Source organism: Heliangelus exortis, chromosome 2 (genome assembly GCF_036169615.1).
Source record: "Heliangelus exortis chromosome 2, bHelExo1.hap1, whole genome shotgun sequence".
Classification (NCBI taxonomy): domain Eukaryota; kingdom Metazoa; phylum Chordata; class Aves; order Apodiformes; family Trochilidae; genus Heliangelus; species Heliangelus exortis.
The window spans coordinates 20,126,633-20,145,994 of NC_092423.1; the positions used below are offsets into that span (position 1 = coordinate 20,126,633).

General features: G+C 36.0%; 1 protein-coding gene across 5 annotated transcripts in view; it reads right to left on the reverse strand.

Annotated features, from left to right (window-relative positions):
• The window catches only part of MALRD1 (MAM and LDL receptor class A domain containing 1), a 225,185-nt gene that overhangs the window by 122,308 nt on the left and 83,515 nt on the right, over positions 1 to 19,362 (reverse strand). For 4 of the 5 annotated variants that reach the window (XM_071735085.1, XM_071735083.1, XM_071735086.1 and 1 more), the window contains 5 exons: positions 14,046 to 14,202; positions 11,032 to 11,142; positions 9,917 to 10,130; positions 5,132 to 5,379; positions 1,539 to 1,842 (listed from right to left, as the gene is read on the reverse strand). In XM_071735085.1, coding sequence (XP_071591186.1) covers positions 1,539 to 1,842; positions 5,132 to 5,379; positions 9,917 to 10,130; positions 11,032 to 11,142; positions 14,046 to 14,202 — 1,034 coding nt within the window. The remainder of the gene's footprint in view (positions 1 to 1,538; positions 1,843 to 5,131; positions 5,380 to 9,916; positions 10,131 to 11,031; positions 11,143 to 14,045; positions 14,203 to 19,362) is intronic. The other variant, XM_071735084.1, reaches the window with a different exon arrangement.

The window sequence follows — 19,362 nt, forward strand, 5'->3', positions numbered from 1 at the left end:
AGTAATTGCAAGTTGGAACCCTCAGTTGTTTATAAACTCTTACCCAGCACAAATTAAAACTTGATATAGAAAAGACTGTTCACTATAGGAATGAATTTAGACCACCACCTCAAAGTGTTGTGAATCTACAAAATTCACGAAGTATATTTTAGATGATTTAAACCAAGAAATCATCTCTTTTTCCAGAGATTTTAATAGCTCTTTTATTATATACATCATATAAATGTTTTTGAGTATTCTTTACTATCAAAACCAAAGCTTTTTAAGTTTCCTAACACTACCACAGGGACTCACATCTACCATTCAGAGGAGAGAGTCTGAAAACATAAAGAATGAAGAATCAGAAATCTCAGCTAGTGTTCCTCTCGGGGTAATACTGATATAAAGTTGAACTTTAAAATAACTATCTCATTTGCAATAAATTTCTATGATTGTTTCTATGATAGAAGTAGGAAGCCAATATTAGGTACTGTAATGGGTAACTAATCAGATATTTATCTGGAAAACACTGCCCCTATCTTTCCTGCATATTTTTTGCGCACAAAATAAAATTTAATTTCTTAGGTTTGATATAGTCTCACCAGTGTTAACTCCCAGTGCCAAAGAAATACTTAATGATATCCTTAAGGGGAAGGCTACTCATTAGCAGCAGTAACAAAGCAAATCAACTCACATAAATTAATGATTCTCCTTGTAGTCCTTGACACTGTGAAAAATTAACTCTGTTTATTGATCAGAAATACAGGGAAGTGAGTTAAAATGACTTGCCATGGCCATGCTGGAAAATTGTAGTAGGCCCAGGGAAAAAATTAATCTCCTAAATTCCACTTTGAGGGGTTATATTTCAGTAGCTGCAGCAATAAATCTGGAAGGAGCAGAGAAATTTGTCCTGTTCTGACATAGTTTCTCCTTTATCATTTGTGTCCAAACAAATATTAGTAATCAACATCAGTGCTTTCAGGAGCAGCTCTTACCTTGGAATCCATCCCCATCAGAATTCTGTTATTTTTGGTAAAGTTTTTCTGAGTCTTATTTCTCTTGTGCAGTAAGTGGGGGATGGTGCAAATAATTAAACCAATGCTGGCACCATACCACACAGAAAGAGAATGGATAAGGTGCCTAAGCTGTATGGGTACAATTTCTCACTAACCAAAAACCAGTAAGGCCTGCCAGCATTATTGCAATCTATCCATATTGGCTCTATATCACTCTTAGTTCTTTATTTTACAGTAACAGTATTTTACAATTATTGGTAAACAAACCTCTCTGAATTAAGCAGGTTATTGTCTAAGTACACACAGCTGGACAATAAATCTTGTAGACTGGCAAGTTGACTCAGTACCCAAACGATAAACCTATAAAGTAATTTTTCTAGGATTTCCAAGAGCTACTTAAAAGAGTGTTAGCTTCAATATGACTTTAGAAAGCTATGTATTCTATTTCTCTTTTGAAGGACAGACATTGAAATGAAAGCAATGCTGCTATTCATTCTTTCCAGACTTACAGACATAGACTGTTTGTCCCTAACAGGAACATACCTATTGGAGGAGGTGTAGTGGGTTCTGCTGGTAAAAACTCCTGGGACGGTAAGCACTCCCTGGAAAATGTCAAGTCATCAAGTGCTATGCCATCTTTAGGACCATTTCCAGCTATCCCTTCAAAGACAATTTGGAAATCTTCATCTATATCTCCATCTCCAGCCACTGTCAGTGCCTTGCGCTGCCAGAAATTGCCCTGGTTTCCAGTAAGATTAAGAAGAACTTGTTCATGTTTCACTGCAGTCCTCTGATAGATAATCAATGATCCAATGTGAGCTCCATATATGTGATAGTAGAAAAGTATCTGTAAATAAGAACAGTAGCATCAACTATACAATATGCTGCTTCAGACACATTCTGCTGTTGTATCTACCCTGATTAAATGGAGCACAATTAGTGGCAATCAGAACAGCCCTTAATTTTGCTGACTTAAATAAATAAATAAGAATTAGAAGAAACCACAAAAAGGCGTACTAGTGAATATTTTTAACTATTTCATAAGCCAAACTTGTAAGCCAGAATTATAATACTGTGACAGCTGACCTTTTTAGTAGCTCTTGCATGTAAATGTAAAAGAATGAAAATATTTAATAAGAAAATGGAGGAATAGAGCAGTGCCATTTAGAGTATGGGAAGTAACTTCAGTTACTGCAACTTTTCTCGTTCTAAATGTGTTTGTGCTAGATTACAGAGTGTGTAATCAGAAAATAGTCTAATCTAATATGGGACCAAAACTACATGGACTACAGAAATGAGAAGAATAGCTAAAATTAAACATAAGAGCACTTTGGATTAGAAAATAGCAATTTTTTTTGTTTGTTTGTTTTATTTTTTGTTTTGTTTTGGGTTTTTTTTGCAAAAAAGAGGAAAACTAATTATGGAGTACAAAACTTAGATCAACTACACAAAGAGCATCATAAAAATCAGTGAAGAGTCATTATTGTTAACTGCTCTCTCAGTTATTTTCAAGAGCAACAAAGTAATACTTGTATTTGATCAAATTCATACTTGATCTAGTTCAACATCTTGTTTCTGAAAAAGAACAGATTTCCAATAATTATGTAGGGACCTAAAAGAAAGCAGTTCATGCTATAATAAGTGAGATCGTAAGAATAGTTCAGACTTCTCCCTAATGCATAGCACAGTCCCCTAAAGAATGAAGTCTCCTATTTATTATAGATATGAAAACTAATAGAAAATATTGTGATACCTACATAAATGTAAAGTTATGTTCCCTGGTTTCACCTGCTGCTAAATGATTTCAGAGGCTTCTGCAGTCTATTGCATGGCATAAACATACTATTTTAAAAAAAAACAACTTATTTCTATTGAATTGATTTTCTCTAATTACAGATCAGTAAATCCACTAAGGGTATAGTGATTTTGAAAGTTTTTATATGCTCACTTTCAGAATGTCAATACCGAGTATAGTTTGTAAGTCAGTTTTCTTGCATGGAAATATTTCTATTCACCTGCTCATTTCCCATCCTGCAATTACAGTTTCTCTTAAATTCATCTTTAAATGAGGTTTGTCTATTCATCTCCATCTTCAGCCACGGTCAGTGCCTCGTGTATATCTTTAAACTAGAACATGATTTTCACACTTTTAGGATTAATCTGTTTCTGTTTACTAGTGATGAAATTTGATTGGTTTTCTGATTGTCATGAAACTGTAGCAGATACTTTCACAGTTCTGCCCACCACACTGCTCGATTGACTACAGTTCTTTTCAAAACTACCAGACTGTGTTTTGTACATTTGCCTTTCTTTTATGGTGACTGAATTCATATCTGCCCCCCTCCCCTGACTTTCAATGTTACTTTTCCATCTTCACATTTACCTGCAATGCCCTTATCTTATCTACACACAATAGTTTTCTATATTGGAATCAACATACAGTTCTTCTGTTCTATTACATAATTTCTAGATGTATTGTGTAGCAGTAATGTCATCTTGATAACAGCTATGGACAAATTTAGTTTAAGCATGTATTCAAATCCTTTCAGGACTGGGGCCCAACATTACTCAGGCTTGAATTACAGTGCATGAGAAATATTCATTTCCATGCTTCATTTGCTGTGAATCAGAATGTAGGCAAGCTTGCTAGTCTTAGCTGAACAAGGTCTTCTGGATGTTGTCATTCATCAGTTGGCTTTTTAATCTTTTCAGGTCTACTCTGAAAAATTTATGAGAGCTTTTTTTTTTGAAAACTAAAAGAATTATAACAATTATATTGTTGTTATTCATTTCTTTGCATATATGTTTTACCTATCAAAGGTAAAAGTTAAAAGTAGAAAAGTTATTTTTAAAGCATAAAACTAGATAAAGTTGAGAAAGAGACGTTTTCAAACAAACATACAAGATGTTTTCAAGCAAACCTCTCCAAGCTTGTGTGAACCGATTTTTTCCAAAATACACATAGATATTTGACAAAATAGAAAATTAACTTGGATCATATGAGATGATGGCTTAACTTTTGAAGATATATTATAATGGCTAGATTTGCTACTGAGATTTTGATACTGTCAACTGTTAGACCATTCCTCTATGTTCCTAATTTTCTAGTCTTTATAAATTTTCTTTGCTATTTTTCTAATGGCTTCAAGTATTGCTTGCCCTATTACAGCAGCTCCATTTATGGACAGTATTCCTCCTCATATAAATATACATACATAAACACATATATATATGAATACACTTAGCTATATTTCTAATTACTTTTTAATTTTTTTTTCTAATTTTACTGATAATTAGAACTATTTTATCAGTGATTAGAAACTATTAATGCTTAAATTTCCATTTTATATTTGACACTGATGTTAGAAACTTAGATACCACTCATTTTTGCCTCGACACAAGGACTATATGAATTTGCAAAAATACCACTTCAAAGCAATGCATAGTTCAGCTTTCTGGAAAATTCACTATGTAAGCATCTTGTTTCTAGCATCTCTAGCAGGTTCTGATAGGTATGTTCTGAAAGAATTCTTATAAAACTACAAGTTAACATTTTAACAAAGACTGCCAAGATCTATATCAAAACTAGAAAACATTTAAATCCAGGATTGCAGAGAAATGATCAAGTGTAACTCACCATACTGTAATATTTTGGAAAATAAAGCCTTTATTTTACTTTGGAAAATAGAAGCTTATTTATCTCCATTCTCTAGAGAAGAGTCTGTGACAAAGTCTTCTGTTATAAATCCTTCCATTTGCAGTTACACTCTTTGAAAGCAAATTGTTATTCTATTTATAAACATTTTCTCCATAAAATCACCAACCATTACATAGTCTTATGCTACTTAGGGCCGATGTCATATAAGACATTCTAAATCAGACACTGTGCTCACTGTCAACTTCATCTGAATCTTCCAGAGTACATATTTACTTAGTAAATCATTCTTCTCTTGCAATAAGATATATCTTTTGTCATGATTTCAGAGAAATAGGCTCAGACCCTGATTCTTCTCAAATATGATCATTTTTTCTCAAACAATATTTAAGTGATCATATTTATTCATTTAGGGAATATTATCCTAGTGCAATCCAGAAATCAATTCCTGCATTCCTGCTAGTACCACACCTCCACATACCTTGCAGTCTTTACTCCTTCTGCTTAGGACAGGACTAGAAATCCTAGCTTTCTGTCCAGACAGGTGAAAAAATGAACTCTTTATGAAAATGTAATGGCCAGATGGCTCTTGTAGTGTGTGATCAGTAGATGGTCCAGTGCCCATTTTTGTAGTCGTGCTAGTTCTGAGGTTCCAGTCAAAATCATCATTTTCATCTTGCTTCCACCCACAAAGATCAAATTCAAAATTGCAATGCCCAATAGATGTACCTGAAAGATATTTGCACATAAACAAAAGAGATTTTTTTTCAAGTGGTTAATTAGGTACTTATTCTATAACCAAGTACTCATATCCATAAAACTAAAATAAATACATCAATAGAAAAAATAATATTTATGTATCTTATTAAAAAGGACCTTTTACAAAACTGCAAATCTATGAGGCAGGTTTCTGTGCTCTCATTACAGTCAACTGACTTCTTTGTATAAAAGTAACCAAATACAGCAACCTATTTTAGGTCAAGTTGAACAGCTCTTTAGGATCTTCTTGACAAAGGTCAGCTGGTGTGCTCCATAGGTCATCCAAGACACCTGCAGAAACCTAGTCTTCTTGGAGGAACATGTTAAGGTCAGGGTGAAAACAATAACAAATGCCAATATTTAGGGAAGAGAAACCAATGCAAATTAATATATTGAACACCATAAAGACATAGAGTCCATACAGACACATACAGGGAAAACATAGATGCAGATGTGTTAACTTTGAGCTGACTGACACTCACAGTTAGCTTAGTTTGGCAGTTTTCCAGAAAAATTCACATATGTGTTTTTTTAGCCAATACACAAACATAGATGATTGTCTGCATTTCTCATTGAAATTGTATTTAATGCCTAGAGAGAGCTGTCATAATTTATGTTTATTTTTATATGATAAAACATTCATGCTGTTTTCCAATCTTGAACTTCGGAACACCCAGCATGGTAAGTCAGTTGTCCATGTAAATTAAAGATAAGACTATTGCGGCACTCGAGAAGTTTAGGCTGTACTTATTTTTCTCCTTTAAGCATCTATAACATCCTTATGGTGATTACAAAGTAAGACTAAACTTACTGAAATAATCTGGAATTTTGGTAGAACCTTCAAGAAGCTTTCAACTGCATCCTGAATATTCTTATTATTAATGTTAGTGAAGAAAGTGCTTTGAAGATAAATTAGGAAACTATGGACTGTTTGGTCTGACAGTATTAGAAATTACAAAAGCCATCTCATAAACCGTGACCAGAATCTGAGCCTCTTCTAGGATCTGATAAAGTTCAGCCACTTAAAAGTAGCTTTGTTTGGTTTGCAGCTGCTTGGAAGCCTCAGAAATGAGCCCAAGGAGCTAAAATCCAGAGTCTACATGTGGACCAAAGCAGTTCAGGCAGCTATCTATAAAATTTCAAACGGTAATGAGATGAAAGATTTCTTCATCATACTTTTCTTTGTGGAGGTCATGCAGGTGAAAAAGAAACTAGAAATTTTGTTCTTAAAAATATGAACTCTTTAGTACGATCTTTTACCCTGGTGTACAAATATGATGCCATCTGAAAAAATAATCAAAACAACTCAACTAAATGCCTCAACTAAATGTAGCTGCTAATAAATTTGCCATTCCTTACAGTTTGCTGAATGATCTTGCAGTTAACTTCACATTTCATTATCTTAGTTAAATAACTCCCTTCAATTGCTTACAAATTCCATCTCAAGTCCATAAAATTCATGCAGGCAATGAGCCACTTTTTTAAAGGAATGATTTAAAGAAGCAAGATCTTAAGGCATGAGCACAGAATGTTCGTGCTAATGCTGGATATATTGCATCTTACCTAATCTAAATTTAGATGTCCTTGCAGGATCTCTCTAGTCAACAAAGAAAAATAGTCATATCTATAAAATGATTTATCTAATCTAACTCAAACAACTAATTTTAAATTACATGAACTTCAACTTCTCCACTGATGAAAAAGAGAACTTTGCCTGCTCAGAGGCTCAAGTTAAAGCAGATGACTGTGCACTTGCATATCAAATCTCTGGGTACTAGACAGTTCTATAAAAACTGTGAACTCTTAGTAGTGAAGTACAAAACCAAAGCTAATCCTTTTGTCTGTGGAAAAGTGGCACAGGGTTGCTGATTTAGTCTGCTGGATCAGAGCTTAATAATTTAAGAAAACCGTTTAAGAGTAGGCATATGAATCGCATTATTTTGATCACAAAAAAAATCTAATGAATCTTTGTAATAAACCAAGTAATTAAACAGAGCAATATTTAAACTGTTTTAAGTCATATCACTCCCAGCAGCTATGCCTAGATGAGCAAGTAGTAGAGAGTTGTAGGAACAGATCTCTACATTCAAGTCCCGCTGCTAAAGATCTGATGGTATTTTGTGGGGTGGCAGAGGAAAGAGTTGAGGTGGTATAGACTGATCCTGAGGGCTGCATGATCACTAGTGGTTAGAATACAATTGATGACCTGGATTTCATCTTTCAATTTATTTTCCAATGAAAGGAGTCCAGCTCATATGCTTGAGTGCATTCTGCAATGCAAACAAAATTGTAATTGACTTGCAGAAAACAACACTACAGCCTGGAAATTTGTAGAGAGGGGTATGTTTATTCAGCTCGGGGCACACGAGGGGATAATTCCTCCAAAATCCATGTGCACCAATCTCACAATGAGGTTTTTGTTATGTACACTGAAGTTTTGCATATTCATTAGATTTCACAATACTCCCATACGTATGCGTCACCTACTCTTGCTTTGTATTCAAATTAGTCCCAAGAGCTAATTTTCATAATCTCCCCTGTCCTGCGCTTGCATAGTGTCTCCTGGTGGTGGTTGTGGGGATGGAGTAAAAATGAAGCAAAGGTCTTTCTCTGGGTAAACTTTTTTAATAGAAGTTAAAAAATTGTTTAGGTAGTCATCTCCTTATAAGGAAAATATATGTGCTAAACTGATAACTATAGAAACCCTGAGATAAGAAACAGAACATGTTGACTTGGCTGAAGACTGAAGTAATGCACGTGCCTGGAGAAGAAGAGGGGAAAAGTTTATGCAGAGGAAGACCTTTGCTTCACAGATCTCTAAATAGTGATTTTACAGTTTTACGAGGCATAGCTACTATCTCAGCAGCACTGATTTTGCCTAGACAGTGCTAAGTAGACTTGGTGAGTGTCATCCTCTGATATAGTCCTGTTACCATTCTGGCATCTCAAGAATACTACAGAGATTAGGCACTAGTTTCTTTCAGTGTGGTGCTGAAAGTTTTCATTGACTAATATCTGATGAGGACTCTTTGTGCATGTAACAAAGAACAGCTATATATAGAGATAGTGATGCAGAAAGGCCTACTCCTAAAAGTTATTATGAAGATGTCTTCAAGTGGCACAGTTTTCATGTTTTCATAAGTAAAAATATTCCAGACCAAACAAAGAAAGTCATAATTGGTCGCGGACCACTTTATAGAACACTTATACCTTATGAAGTGGGACTGATTTTTATCTGAGTCGAAATCTATGTTGATATTGAAGTTTCACCCCAGTGATGACCCCTGTGAGCTTAAGGATCTATAATATTCTGCTGTAAAGCTTCCTGTTAAAATGCAGTCAGGAAAGCTCTTAATTTTTTAAAAAGGATTTTTAACTTTTTTTTTAACTTAAAAATAGTAAGTAAAAAAGCACTTCACAGGAAAGCACTTTAGTTGTTAAATTGTTAAAGTTTAAAGTTGTTAAATTCTTCTCTTTTCCAATGGGGAATCAGAATGAAACATTTCAGGTACTGCAAAACTAAATCTATATGGTGGTTTGAACCATCTTGGCCCTAATGCTTCATTCTTTGGCTGATGGTGTTTCATAGGATATACAGACAATTCAGAAAACTCAAAAAGTCACAGATAAACAGATTTTAAATATTTCAGAAAATGAAAGCCGAAATATGAGAAACTTTTTCAGTAGGCTAACTCCATCTTGATTTGCTCTTCATTTTTCGTTGCAGAAGATCTGAACTGCTCCTCGTCTGGTTTAGTAACATGCTATTCTTGGTTTGGAAATAAGTGAGAAGTTTAATAGAAGAATAGTGTGAAAATATTTTGCAAAACATAGTTCTTTGGTTGTGTAACTTGGCTTCATAGGATATCAACATACCTTTCCTTCACTGAATCATAATCACCGAGAATCTGATAATCTTAATAAAAATGGTACGTTACCAAACGCCGTATATTTGATTGTGTAAGCATTTCCCAAGACTGTACTAGAAAAAAGAAGTGTTAGTACTATGTATTGTGATCCACTTCTCCAGAGGAGACACCACTTGATTTGAAACATTATTCTTTGAGTCTGATACTTCAGATGCTGTTTCTCGATATTGCTTGTAAGACCATCAATATACAGTTCTCAGATAAAAATTATTTGCTAAAAGACCAGACAATCCTTGAAATATCAAAGGAAGTAGGTCCCTCATATCCCAAAGGCATTACGCTTGAAGTATTCCTCTCAGCCTTAATACATTCTTTTCAAATGGAAAGCAGAATTTCATTCTGTTTTTAAAGACAGCTGCTCTTAGAGTTATTTTAGGAAATTAACTAACAGTTCTTTTTATTTTCTACCACAGGATTTAAAATTAAATAATAGTAATTTAAATTCCTTAAAAGGCAAAGAAGAGAATTAAATTATTACCTTTTTGTTTGCTTTCTTAGCTGATGAGCAACTAAAAGTATTCAAGTATTACAATTCACAGTAGGCACAGTTATTATATTTAAAAACCTACAATACTTACTGCAGATAGTGGGGCTCTCATCTGAGTTATCTGCACAGTCATTTACAAAATCACACAGACTGTCCTTCGGGATGCAGTGCTTGTTGGCACATGTGAATTCCTCTGATGTGCAAGGTCTGCTTGGGATGAGCAGAGGGGAACAATCTTCAAAGGTAATATCATCCACTGCCACATCTCCCATGTAACTGACGCCACGTTTTGCTCTGAAAACAATCTAAAAAAAATTACAGAGCTATCTTAGTAAGACACTGTTAAGGTACACAAAATCTTATATATGAAACATGAATAGAACAAAGACTATGATAGTCCCTTCAAATTTTGGAATATGAAGTCACTGGTTCTCACTGACTGTAGCACAATCTCAATGTCATAGCAAAGTCCTAGGAAAGTTTGTACTACTGCTTGTGCAGACCTTTCACTGTAGTTAACTTCTAAAATCATCCAAGTGCCAAAAAACTGGGAAAGAAAATGAGGAACATGAACAGACACTCGTCCCCACTTCTCCTGAATTAATAGCATTGGTTCCACCTACTTCTGTGAAGGATGAAAAAGTCTAATTTTGGTAATTCATCAGTTATTCCCACGAATGTAAAACCAATGTTATAGTTTCATTAAAAGCCATCCAAGACACAGGTACCAGGGAATGTAGCATATTTTTAAATGCATTCTTGCCTCTGTTTTTTTGTTTTTTTTTTAATAAGGGTACAACTAAGCATGGCATAGCCATGATTAAGTATATAATAGGCTTAGGAATCAGCTTGTATTTCAAAGTAGACATCATGCTCAAAACTCTTTTATCATAAACCAGATGTAATACTACTACACACTAAGAAGAAAGATGTAGAATAGTTTAATAACATCAATTGGATTCAAGGATAGAAGGAATTCTCCATCTTAAAAATTGATACCAGTCTGAGATTGAAGGGAAGTGAGAAATTTCCAAAAAATTGTGTCCACCTCAGATAACCAATCAGACAAAAAGATTACTTTTGCTATTCAGAAGGGGAGGTACAGTATGTGTATGGGGGAAAAGGGAAATGAGGAGGTGAAGAATGCATAGTATAAAATTACTTAAAACCAGCTGTTTAGAGAGCACATAAAATAGGAATACATACCTGAAAATTTGAACGAATCCCTAAGAACACTTCTGCTCTATTCCACTGGGGACCTTGGCTGCCACTTTGAGTCCACAGTTTAGAAGTCTTGTTATCAGTTTTGCAAAGCACCTAAAAAGGGAATAATTCTAAGTCACAAAAAAAATTTGTTACCAGCTCACTTTAGATTCCTTAATTGTACCCAAGAGCACAAGAGTATCTTGTACAACTTATCTCCATACCACCATTAAATATAACACAATCATAAAAACAGAATTCTGAAATTTGAAGGGATCCATAAGAATCATCGGGTACAACTCCCTGATCTTCACAAAACTACCTAAAACTAAAACATATGACTAAGAGCATTGTGCAGATGCTCCTTGAACACTGTCGGGCTTGGTGCCACAACCACTTCACTGGGGGACCTGTTCCTGTGACTGATGACCCCCTCAGGGAAGATCCTTTTCCTAATGTCCTGTCTGAAGCAGAGCAATTTTCCAGTGTAAACAACTATTCTAAGGAAAAATGCTTTCCGATTTTCTGATCTCATAAACATAGTCAGTCCAGAGCCTTAGCTGGACAAACTTATCCCATTGATTCATGTGGAATGGCTATCCACAAATAAAAATTGCTCATTAATGGGTAGGGATCAATCTGTAAAACATGGAAACAGCATTTAAAACAAGAGGTACTGAAAAATATTTTACCTTTTCCTTATCTAAATATAAACTTGTCCTTTTCTCCTAAAGACCAAATTTCATCTGTTTGGACAATGGAAGACTCATAGATACCCTCACATCTGTGAACAGTCATTGAACTGAGGAAAGCTCATACTTCTGGCATGAGCACAAAGTCATAAATGTGCTTTTCACCAGCCTCTTGGGCATTCAAATTCAACTGAGATAACAATAACAACAAGATGGGTATTTGATGAAGTGTGTCCATCTATGTCTCCAATCAGTACTCACAGAGCTAAATATCAGTTCACCAGTTGCCTGAATCATTTGCTTTCAAGGATTTATTGCTACTCTGTGTAATCTACTTAGGGCAGCCCAGGCATTTTTCATCGTAATGAAAATAAGAGTTTTTCTTGAAAATGTATGCAGCCCCATGAGTATATATGATACTGCATAACGGGTAAGTTCTGCCAAGCAAATAGCAAATCTTCACAATGAAGAGCTTTCATTCTAGAAGAACAAAGGAGACAGGTGTAATATATTAAATTGAATAGAAAAACAAAGCAATGCCTAGCTTTATAGAAAAGCATTGCACATAAAAGGCATGAATTTCAAAGGGAAAAACATAAATTGGAGAAAGACGGGAATTACAGATATTATTTGAGAGAATAAAGGGTGCTGAATAAGAAAATGTATGTTATCATACAAACTATATATTCCTATGAATATAGATATAGATGTGTGCGACTGTATACACATGATTTTACACACACTTTAAGTAATTTAATTATCAATCCAACTCCTTAATAAAAAATTATATTTTCTATCATATCTAAAGGTTTGTTTTGTGTTTTTTTTCATTACAAGGAGATATTACCTAAATAATTTTACAGTAATTGTTTAATTATGCAATCAAAACCAGGTAATTCTTCAAAATGTTTTAATTGCAAAGGGTATGTAATTTTTCCTACAGTAAATCTTAAAATTAATTGGTGGGGGAAGACAGAAATCAGTTAAGGAACAGAGAGAAATTGTAGTCTCCCGTGTTTTGTAACAGAGAAAAAATACACTCTGTATATATTTGCCTTTTGTAATACTGAGTATGGCTCTGCAGAATTTGCTATTAATTCGCACAAAATATTATGTGGATTTAATTCCATCTAATGGGGTTTTCTGAGCTCTAATGAAACCCTTGGCTCAGGAGTAAATGCAAAGAAATCTCAAAACAAATTGACTTGTCCCAAGTTTCAAAACAGAAGACAAAGCATATTAATGTTCTAATTTCTCACTTATTCTGAAGAATTGAAATTCGACTACTTGACAAGCAACCTGGAAAGATCTTTACTTACTTGAAAGAGATTCAGTGTTATTAAAAAAAACTGCTTAAGAAAAGCATAATACACAAAGCTTGCCCCCTCCCCTGAACATTTAGCGAGTTATATACATGGGGCAAAGGACACCGCATCTTAGATTTCAGTTACACTTTAGTTTAATCTTCAAAACAGTTGAATTCTACCAGCTTGCTATTACAATTGTCTTTTGTTACTCAAAGTAACCAAACCAGTGTGATTTCAATTGTAAATCTAAATTTTCACACACTGGTCACATCCAATTTGATACCGAATGCACAAGTGACTGGGTAACTCATCCTGAGTATTTTTTTCAATCAATTTCTGATGCTGTAGCTGTTGTGCTACATTTCATAGAAAATCCCATTAAACATACATATGAGTCAAAAATATTGTTGAGAACAATGTTGCTGTTCTATTCATTCACTTTACAGTGATTCATTTGATCTATAAGCAGGTGAATGAATTACGTTTCCTTTATATGTGATTTTATTTCAGCAATTTTGTTAGTGTTATATCTTAGAAATAGTTCCATGTTGCTTAACTTAACATAATTCAGCTCTGAAGATGTATGTTACACCTTCTGAGGAATAAGCTGTTTCTATAAAATTTTGTAGCAAATTTTAATACAATTCCTTTTTTTTTTTTTTCCTCCATACTCTCACATTCAGTAACAGACCTTGATGTCCAGATATCTACTAATGCTTTTCAGTGTCAAAGGGTGTTGAGTAGTATAAGGCTTTTCCTTGTGTGGAAGTTCCAATGATGGTAAGTCTAAAAATAGTCATAATTTTTTATTGTTGTAGAAAGCAACATTTTTCCCAGCTTACTCAAGTTAACGCTTTCTTCAGATCACTACATACAGAGAGCACCGGACTGTTAGCAGTTGTTCATTTTAATTTATTAGCAGACTAGGCTTAATGAAACTAAATGACGTGGCATGCATTTTCTCAGAGCAATTTCAGGCAGTAAAAAACACAGCCCAAAAGAAATAACATCTCCGTACCTCCAGAGAACCTATTGTTGAACCATTCATGTGGTTCCAGAATTTGATTTTGCATTTTGGCCCTGTAAAGGAGATGACTGGAGTAGCTATGTCAGCTGTGTGGCCAAATTCTCCATTCGAGCTGTCTGCAAACAGATACCAACCTTCTTCCGTACACCTGCTCAGAAAGAAATGTTTTTCTCTATTAAAACAAAACATTTATTCATAATTAACTTCTATTTAAAGTTAAAATATTTTCTTATACTGATGCAGCATATTCAGTCTGGGTACCTCTAAGCCTTTTATTTTACCAGTTTGTAGGCCCTTGAAAAAGCAGCTGGTATTTTTACATTAAGAGATCAGCAAAACAATATACAGAGCTGAAGTCACCCCTTACCCACAGGGGTGTCCAGATGAGGGCTGGAGTTTCTCCACCACCCTCTGTCCTTGGGAGAACCACAGGGTTTGATCCTGTCTTTAAGTGTAGAAAGTCCAAGATGCTTTTACCCAAGCTGCAGGGAAAGATGAGGCTGTTTTGCAGTAAGCATCAGACTACAGAGAGTAGATCAGTACAGAGAAAGAGGAGAAGCATCATTTTAGTGGTTTGAGATCTAAGATCTGCATTGTCTTGTGTTAGTGCAGTGGTGTTTTGGAAATAGGGGGATGAGGGGAGGGACACAGCTGTCAGAAGGTGATGGAAGGTCCCCTGCTTCCAGTCCCTGCCCCACCTATGCCCACAGCCGAGCAGATAGGGGAAGCTGTACACACCTTTGCAGGTTTCATATTCAAGAAAGGAGAAACGAAACTGCAAAGAAGAGACCTGCAGAGCAGAGGAGGGAAGGAGGTGAGAGAGCAATGCCAGCTCAAAGACACCCAGGTCAGTGAAGAAGGAGGGGGAAAGGTGCCTGGGCAGAGATTTCCCCACAGCCCACGTTGAGATGGCAGCTGCTGAGGAGCAAGGTGGAGCAGTCTGTGAAGCAGCACTGTAGAGCATTCCTTGAAGGGCCACGGTGGGCTAAGTGTGGGTTTGTAGCCCCTGAAGAGTCACAGGTGGTCAGACATGAAATGGCAGCCTGTGCAGGGTCACAGAGAGGGTCAGATGTGGATCTGCAGCCGTGGAGGACGCCGTGTCAGAGGAGGTGACTGCTCCCGCAGCAGCCGTGACTCTGTGTGCAGCCTGGGCTGGAGCAGTTCCTGAGGGACTGCACCTGTGGGAGGGACTCATGTCAGAGGGGGTTTTGAAGAATTCTCTCTCTCCCACAAGAAGGGACCTAGTGTTGGAGCAGGGGAAGAATGTGAGGACCAGAAATAGTGTGTGGTGAACTGACCCTCAACGCCCACTGTCTGTCCCCTGTGCCCTGAAGGGGAGGCAGCAGTGAAGCAATCCAGACCTGGGAAGAAGAGAGGGAGGGGGCTGAGGGAAGGTATTAAGATCTGGCCATGTTTTCTCTTTCTCCCTGAAGATTAAATTAGGGGTTTTTCCTTCCCAAGCTGAATCTATCTAGCTTTGCCTGTAACTGGGGAATGCAAACCTCCCTGTCCTTGTCTCGATTAATGAGCCTTCGGGTGGATATTCTCCTTCCTGTCCCATAGTGAGTGTGAGCAAACAGAGGCCTGGCTTCTACCAGCTGGGTCTAAACCATGACAGGCACACCTAAAAGCCTTGATTTTCAAAATAAAAGGCAGCGGTTGACTAAATATAAGATTTTGTTCTCTTCTGTGGAGCTGCCACACACTCGGTGCTCCTCAAAATAAAGCAGCTTTCCAACAAGGGCTTACAAACCTGCTGATGGGATATATGTTTTTAAAAAGGTCCTAGTATTAGGCTTTCCTTGCTTTTCAGCTTTCCTGTGAAGCCATGCTCTGAGCAACCACTCTGTAAAGTTGAACCACGGACTATGAGCAGGCAGTGACCAGGCCCAGCAAGCACTGCCAAGAGCAATGCAAGAGCTCACAGGGTGTTCACAGACTGAAAGTTCTGCTGAACAGGAATTCGATGGTACAGAAACAAGCAAGTTTTCTCTGTGTACTCACACAGCAATTTCTTCTTAGGATCTGAAGTCTTTTAATTAATTCACTCTTCCTTAGCATCACGGATGCAGAAACTTTTTTCTAGTTTGACCAGTAGCAGATTGATAGACTGCACACAGCCTGGTCTTCCTTTTGCCCAGTGCAAAGAATTTCATAAGAGTATCTCTTTATCCTTCATATAAGATCTGATTGATGTTGAGAATAAATTTAAACAAAAATAACTTTTCATCTTTTTCTTAATGTTTAAGACTTTTAAAAACTTTAACTTAGTAATAGCCATTGACCCAAAACAGCCCTTCAAAGTTCCTTGCAAATCAGTGGCTGGATCATTGCTTGTTAAACAAAGAACTGCTTCCGCCTCTAGTGGTCTCATACTATGAAAAAAATTAAATAATTAACAATGCAACTGCTATGGTGGAAACTACACCAAATATTTTGGTAGGTGAAAATAAGAGACAGTTATGGTAATTATAAAACATTTTACTGCAGAATTTCCAGGCTGCTTTCCTTTAGCAAAGCTAGGTGTAATTTTAATGCTCCTTTGGGTCAGAAATAGGTAAAGCACTTCTAGTAGTTAATCAGCCACACTTCTGTCCAGTAGCCACGACACACTACTCAGAGGTTTCCCCAAAACTTATCTAGCATGCAAGAATGAGAGAATAATTGTATTTCTAAATACTGGTAAGGATTTGTCTATAAATGTCAAAAGGCAAGGAAGTGGATTATTCCCATTAGTTCTCTTTAGCTAGGAAAGATGGTCACCTCTAAACTATTAATACTTTTGGGGTATTTTAAAGTCAAGTAGTAACAGATTCTGTAAAATGAAGGAACTTTTGCAGAAAAAGATAGCATTCCACAGAGAGATTTTTACATCTTAGTTGGAGAACATGAAGTACATATGAAAAATTAAAATTATGAAAAATTAAAACACACATAAAAAAATCAGTGGTGTGTGGAATGAGTTGCCTATGCACATGGTTCTATGTAGAAATCAAATACATACAGGAAAGCAGTGGCCATGATCAGAGTTAACATTTCTGGTACCACTTATAAAATAGAATCAACTATTCAGTAGAACTGTAACCTTCCTTTCCTATAAAATAAATGCCCAATACTCCATAGTAAAATTTTCTTCTTCTAAGCCACATACAAGTAAATACGTATTTGAAGGAGAATAATACATTTTAAAAATACAACTTCCAATATGTGGCAGACCTTCCCTTGATGTTGGTCAGACATGTCACGGGTGAAATCACTGGGGACTGCTGATGAAGCCAAGAGGCACCAAAGTCAGTCTGGTAGGATTCTAGGGGAAGGAGTAATGATCACAGGAAATCTGCATCTTCTTCACTATCTTATTTTTCTTTTTATTCAGTAGCATATGAGAGAAGTTACACTGAATCTTTTATCACTGTATCCTGGCAATACAGATATCTTTATAATCACTCCATGCATTTACATCATCCTTGAGAGAGTAGTTTTAATACTTGGAAGTTAACTATTGCAGAAAATAAACACAAAATATAGTAACACGTATGCGAGCTTTAGGGCAAGTACATAAAAGTAAATCCCCCCCCCTCCAAAAAAAGTAATGAAGCATTTTAAAACAACTCCTCCTAAAAAACTGCAAGTACTATAAGTGTTAATTGAAAATTTTGTAATCTACATAAGTTACAGTTCTTATAAGCAAGTCTACATTTGTAATATTCATTTACTTCCCTCCTTTCTGGTGAATAAAGCTGTTTTTTTTCAGTGTAGTGCATTTTGATTTCTTTTTTTCATTGGTACTAACTATTCTACCAGGAGGTAAAAGAATATCCAGTTGTCTTAAGGTTTGCAAAAACATTTAAAAGTTAAAAATTTTCTCTTGCTACCGGGAGCTCAGTGGTCCAAAAGTGTCATCATTGTATTTAAAATAGCATTCAGGAAGATTGTAAGAACCAGAATGATAAAAACCTCTGAAAAGCTGGATCAGTTACAGCCCTCATACTTCCCAGAGTATTCAGTGTTATGCCCAGGCCCCTTGGTGAGCTTAGTTTGAAGCAGTGGTAGGGTGCAATCAGTACACTGGTGACATTCAAACATCAATCTTGTATTTGATGTGTTCTGCCAGATATGCCTCTCTCCTGAAGGCAGACCAAAATAATTTCTGCCTAGATACTACTGGTTCCACAGCACATCCTAAGAAAGGAGGAATCATTGCAATTTTTTTTTTCCCTTGTTTCAGTGTTTGCTGAAGTGTTACATTACAAATTAGTAAATCAGATTAAAGTCCCCTGTATGATACAATCCACAAAGTGCAAGCCATTAAACATGGTAGCAGTGTGATTGCAAGAATATTAAGATGTGTGGGAAAGTAAGGGGAAATGGAAGGATCAGAAGGGGATGAGTAAGTGTGTGTAGAGCATCCTTTGCTCACCTTCACTCCTATCATGGAAATTTTTACACTTAGGACCGCAAGACTGATTTACCTGTAATCAATACAAGCAGCTTAAAAGTAAAGCTTTCTTCTAGTGTCTGACTTTTACTTGCACCATGTTTGTAGAGCAAAGCCATCTCTCTGTCTTGAGTTTTTTAAGCTATCCAGAATAAATCCTGTATCAAATTTAAGGGGAGAAAGAGTCTGAAGAACGTAATAAGGAATCATTCTGTTCACATACAGTTTACGTGATAGAGTACCCTCACCTTCTACATATACAACTCTTGTAACAGAGACAGTTAATGTTCATGTAATCCTTTGTTAAATTTGCCAAGCTGTGACTTCTGAAGTAAAAGATTTTTTAGCTGGCCTACATTTATTTTAAACCAGTAGTAAATATAGTCATGAGGCATTCCAGAGCGTTCCATAAACTTAAATTATCAGTCTCTCTTACTCTGCTCAGAATCTCTTTACCCCCTCAGCCCCATCTGTGTTTGAGTGATCTTCAGCAATGGGAGCAATCCCCACCCCCCTCCCTTTTTTTTTTTTCCCAAATAAGACTCCAAGAAGTAAATGGTAATAAATATAAAACAATATATTCATGTTCAACATATATGAGAGTGAATAAATCTGGCTTTCAATATAGATCTTATGTAAGTGCTGAAATTCAACAGAACAGATGCAGGCTCCCCTGCCAGTAGCTGTAAAATCTCATGCTCATTTGGAAACTTATCTTATGGAAAACCTCTTAGTTGGCAGCTGCAATCTGTGTCATTAAAAAATCTTAAAATCTTGATATTTACTCTTTGAATATAATTAATTTTACCTCTGTACCACAAGCATTCCCTATATAAAGACATTCTTGTGCCAGTGCAATACTAATTAATT